The sequence below is a fragment of the Leptodactylus fuscus genome, chromosome 5 (assembly GCF_031893055.1).
Source record: "Leptodactylus fuscus isolate aLepFus1 chromosome 5, aLepFus1.hap2, whole genome shotgun sequence".
Taxonomy (NCBI): domain Eukaryota; kingdom Metazoa; phylum Chordata; class Amphibia; order Anura; family Leptodactylidae; genus Leptodactylus; species Leptodactylus fuscus.
The window spans coordinates 7,275,653-7,281,166 of NC_134269.1; the positions used below are offsets into that span (position 1 = coordinate 7,275,653).

Genomic DNA, 5,514 nt, shown 5'->3' on the forward strand with positions numbered 1-5,514 from the left:
TTTGGCCAGTGGGGAGGGGGCATTAATATGTCCCAGACCTTGGAGATTGTTCCCCTGGTGGTTGTGCACGGATGGCAGTTGTTAGCCTCTTTGAGGAAATCTCCTCTCTGCCACTAGTGAGGGTTTATGGAAACATTTTCATCATATTCTGCACCAGGTGCTTGTGCCAATCATTTATGCAATTGTTCCTCTCCCCTACCAGAACGAAAGATGAGATGTTATTTTTATACCGGGGGTCGAGGATTGCAAAAATTGAGTATCCGTTGCTCTCTATGATGTGAACTATGCCTTTGTCTCTGGAAAAGTAGCCCAACATGAAGTCAGCCATGTGTGCCAGAATATTACTTGGCATAACTTTGATGCCCCCACCGGAAGGGTCACTCTCCATTTCCTACACTTTTAACTCCCCTTCACACCATCTGTGGTGAAGCAATGGGATGCACTGAACTTCCCCGCTAGCCTCGTGTGTGAAAGTGACATCAAATGTCACTTCATCCTCCTCCTATTCCTCCGTAATCCAATGGTGCGAAGATGAGAGGAGTGTGCTCTGAATGTTTTCTGCCTAGCAGAGGCTGCTTCAGACTTGCGAAAATGGCCACACTTTGACCAGTATATCAGGCACAATGGGGTAGATTTTAAAAAACCTTTGCAACAACAAGTTGAAAACGTGGGTCATGTGTGGACCGTGTTTGAGTCTGGAAAGCTCCAGATCTGCAACCAGGTTTCGGCCATTATCACACACGACCATGCCTGGGCCCAGGTGCATCGGAGAGAAAGACATTGCCGTTTCAGCTAGGATGGCATGCCTCACCTCGGGGGCAGTGTGTTTTCTGTCGGCCAAGCTGATGAGCTTCAGTACGACCTGCTGACGTCTCCACATGCCAGTGCTGCAGCGTTTACAGCTCGCAGGTGGGGTCGATGTTGCAGCGGAGGAGTAGGCTTTCTGAGAACCCTTGTCAGGAATTCACCCAGCTTGTCATTATAGAGAAGCAGTGTCCCTGTTCACATGCATTTGTCCATGCGTCGGTGGTCAAGTGGACCTTAGAGCAAAGCGCGGAACTCAGGGCCTGACTGATGTTATGGGACACTTTCTGGCGCAAGGCGGGGACAGCACACCAAGGGAAGTAGTGACGGCTAGGAAGGGCATAGCGAGGTGACGCAGCTGCCATCAGGTCACGGAAGGCCTGAGTCTCCACTAGCATAAACGCCAACATCTCCAGAGCCAGCAGTTTTGAGATGAGGCTGTTTAAGGCTTGGGCATGTGGGTGGGTTGCACTGTATTTCTTCCTCCAATGAAATGCCTGGGAGATGGAGAGTTGCTGGGAAGAGGCGCATGATGGTGCAGGCAAAAAGAGCGGATGAGGGTGAAGTCCCCAAAGTGTCAGAGGCAGATGTGGAGGTGTCCAGGCTAGTGGTCTGGACTGCAGCACCAGTACTGGAAACAGTGGAAGAGGCAGTGGTGGCAACGCTGGCCGACGATTGTCCTGCGTTTGCTCTATCCCACTGAGCCCAGGGCTTGCCTTCCAAATGACGGCGCATGGCTGAGGTGCTCAGGTTACTTTTTTTAGAGCCCCTATTTAGTTTTGAGTTTCACAGTGTGCAAAACGCACTCAGTTTGTTCTACATGCATACGTTGCAAAATCTACACAACATCGAGGGAGGTGGCCAACATGGGCGAGTTTTGAACGAGTGGCTAGTACAGGGAAAATCTTTAGCCTTGCTGTCTCTGGTCTGGCTTCTGTGAAGCAGCTGTCCTGTGTCTATGGACATTCCTCTGCCTCTAGCTGTAGCTTGACCGCAACCTTGCTTCCCAGCTGCATTTCCATGCCCCTGGGCACGTCCTCGTCCATGTCCCTTAGCGCTAGCCTTGTGGATTTTGTGATGTATACAAATGTTTGGGTTTTTTGGGCATACACAGAGGCTAGATATATTGAGTGTATATTAGGTCATATATACCATATGACTGTATAGAGGAATGAGTGACTTCACAAACTGATGGATTGCATACCAGTTTTGTGCTGGTGCAAGGCTCAACCCACTTAAAGGGTCTTACACTCCACTGGTGCAAGGCCAAACTAACTTAAAGGGCCTAAAGCTATGCTGGTAAGAGGCTGAAGTCACCTGAAGGGCCTCAATCTCTGCTGGTAGCTCAGCTTAAGGGACTGTAACTTAATTTTGACGGGCTCACGTTAAGGGCCACAAAAGTGAATTTTTTAAGGTCTTACCACATCACACACACACACAATGACAGTTAAGGGTGGGGGCTGTTGGATTTCTTATTGCCTATGCCATCTGTGGTTGTCATGGGCAACGTGATTTAAAGGGGTTCATGCTAAAGTTTCTTTTGCTTTAATTTGCGTTTCTGTCCATACTATTGGGGAGGAAACAAGGTTTCTAAGTTTTTACACTTTCATAGAGGTTCTATTGAGTTTGGAAAGTGTCCAGTGGAAAGGCTGTGATAGGATTTCACATAAGTCTGCCATCCATGGGCACTCATGGTTGAGAAACTGAGGGAGCTGACTTTGACAAACCCTTGGGTTTTGGACATGGAACTCCATCAAAGATCTCTACTGCTCACACACCCTGCTCAACATATGGTATCTAGGGTTTCAGCGTGTAGTGACCTCGCACAACAGCCGGTGCTTCAGGCAGATGTAGGCATAGCTGGAGAGTTTTCAGGATAGCAGCAGCTACTGTAGACTTACAGAAGTGGCTGCACTTTCATCAGTAACTCATAAACATTGGTGTAAGTTTTTAAAAATGTCGGCACCACGAAGTTGAAAATGTGGGCCCGGCATGGAAAGTGTTTGAGTCTGGCAAGCTCCAGAGCCACTACCAGGATAGAGCCATTATCACACATGACCATGCCTGTTGATGTGGCCGTTTAAGGCTTGGGCATGTGGGTGGGTTGCGCTGTACTTCTGCCTGCGATCAAACACTTGGGAGATGGAGATTTGCTGGGAAGAGGTGCATGATGGTGCAGGCAAAAGCAGCAGAGGCAAGAAAAGGGGAGGATGAGGGTGAAGTCCCCAAAGTGTCAGAGACAGATGTGGAGGTGTCCAGGCTGGTGGTCTAGAGTGCAGCGCCAGCACTGGAAACAGTAGAAGAGGCAGTGGCGGCAATGCCGGCCGACAATTGTTTTGTGTTTGCTCTCTCCCACGGAGGCCAGTGCTTGCCTTACAAATGACGGCGCATGGCTGAGGTGGTCAGGTTGCTTTTCTCAGAGCCCCTATTCAGTTTTGAGTTGCACAGCGTGCAAATTGCACTCAGTTTGTCCTCCGCGCATACGTTGAAAAATCTAAGGGGCCACATGGTGGCTCAGTGGTTAGCACTGCAGCCTTGTAGCACTGGGGTCCTGGTGTTCAAATCCCACCAAGGGCAAAAAACCATCTGCAAGCAGTTTGTATGTTCTCCCCATGGGTTTACATCCCATATTCTAAAAAGACATACTGATAGGGAGAAAATGTACATTGCGAGCTCTATGTGGGCTCATAATCTACGTAAAGAAAAAAAAAAATCTACACATCATAGGGGGACATGGCCTCAATGGATGACCTTTGGCTGAGTGGCCAGTACAGGGAACATCTTGGGCCTTGCTGGCTGTGGCCTGGCTTCTGTGAAGCAGCTGTTCTGTGCCTCTGGACATGCCTCTGCCTCTAGCCACCATTTTTGGTGCTGCGCTTGCCTCCAGATCTACACTGCTTTCCATGCTACACATCACCCCTGTCCAGGTTAGGTCATTGGCCTCGTCCTGCACCACCTCCTCTTCCAATTGCTTACCTGTCACACTAATTTACAATGGATTGAACATCCTTTTGCACTCCTGCCTCCACAGAAAGCTGCCACCACCCACCACTTTACAGTAAGACAAGACACCAGTATACCTGCACTATGCACAAATAGCACACAAACTGGGTAACATGGCCAGCAATATTGGGAGAATGTTAGAGCCGAAGGACAATCTTATTACTAGTACTGTAGCTCAGATCTTATTGAGGTCAGTGTTGAGAAGTGAAATTCTGAAGTTAGTCAAGTAGGTCTGGCTTGTATCCTGCAAATCATTCTTTGCACACGGACATAGTTATGCTGGAAAAGTATATTCAACAATCTATTACCACAACATTGGAACCAACAGTTGTTTACGATATATTTTCACTAAAAACTGTCGTCCAAACCTGATCCCACTCAAGAATTAGAAGAATCTCCCCAGAATATTGGCCAAATGGTGTAAGTCAATGTTTTATTGTAATCACTAATAGCTAAGTGAAGTCTTCACACAGTACAATACCTCTCTATGACAGGTTTTATCTTTTCCATCTATTTTGATAGATGAGACTGATCAGTTTCTGCATAGCTCTCTTGATCTCTTTGTTCCTCAGGCTGTAGATAATGGGATTCATCAATGGGGTCACCACTGTGTACAACAGGGATATGTACTTGTTGATATTGGATGCCATATATACTGCTATTAAGGTCCCATAATATATACACACAGTGGTCAGGTGGGAGCTACAAGTGGAGAAGGCTTTTCTTTTACCTAATGCTGAAGACATTTTAAGGATGGTGAAAAAGATACAACAGTAGGTCACAATGATAAAAACGAATGGTAAAAATATCCCAAAGCTGGAAAAAACAAAGTCTATCAGCACTAAATTAGAAATATCTGACGTGGCCAATTCCACTATGGGGCCAAAGTCACAGAAGAATTGGTCAATGTAGTTCAAACCACAGAAGTCAAATTGGATGAGAACAATGAACTCATTTGATATTAACACGCTGATTAAAACCCAGGACCCAACAACAAGCCGGAGACAAAGATCTGGAGCCATCAATGAAGAATAACGTAATGGATGGCAAATGGCCAAGTATCGATCATAGGACATGACGGCGATGAGGAAACATTGAACAATTCCAAATATACCAAAGAAATACAACTTCATTATACAACCCCACAAGGGTAAAACGCCCTCCCCAACAAATATCATGTCCAACATCACCGGGACAATGCTGGAGGTTATCAAGAAGTCGGCGATGGATAAATGTTTCAGAAAGTAGAACATTGGGGTCTTCAGGTGGTCAATAGTGGTCACTAATAGGATGATGAGAAGGTTTCCGGCCAGTATAAATATGTAAGTCAAGAGGAACACAATGAATAGAAGAGGTTTGTATTTTTGTAGACCTCGGAATCCAAGAAGACGTATCTGAGTGACTTGTGTCTGGTTCTCCTCACACATCATTTATATACTGATGAATTTTTGAAGATTTTTTTCCTCTTACCAATTGAAAAACTTTAAGCCAAAACGTATTATAAAAGTAACATTAAGTGGATGAGTGATCTCTATGTACTAATGGTTTTCCTTAGAGGAGTCTCACAAGAGACGAGGTTATCATCAGCCATATGGGATATATAAGCATTGTTGTATCCTTTCATGTAAATAGTGACATGTCCCAGATGTTGGGACCTTTATAGTGTCAGGTAATGATGGAAATTCATCTGAGATCCCGACATAATAA

General features: G+C 46.0%; 1 protein-coding gene across 1 annotated transcript; it reads right to left on the reverse strand.

Annotated features, from left to right (window-relative positions):
• Positions 1 to 4,304: 4,304 nt before the first annotated feature.
• Positions 4,305 to 5,237, reverse strand: LOC142202488 (olfactory receptor 5G9-like). The gene has a single exon (XM_075272623.1). It carries the CDS (start codon positions 5,235 to 5,237, stop codon positions 4,305 to 4,307), a length of 933 nt encoding a protein of 310 aa, XP_075128724.1.
• Between the last annotated feature and the right edge of the window lie 277 nt (positions 5,238 to 5,514).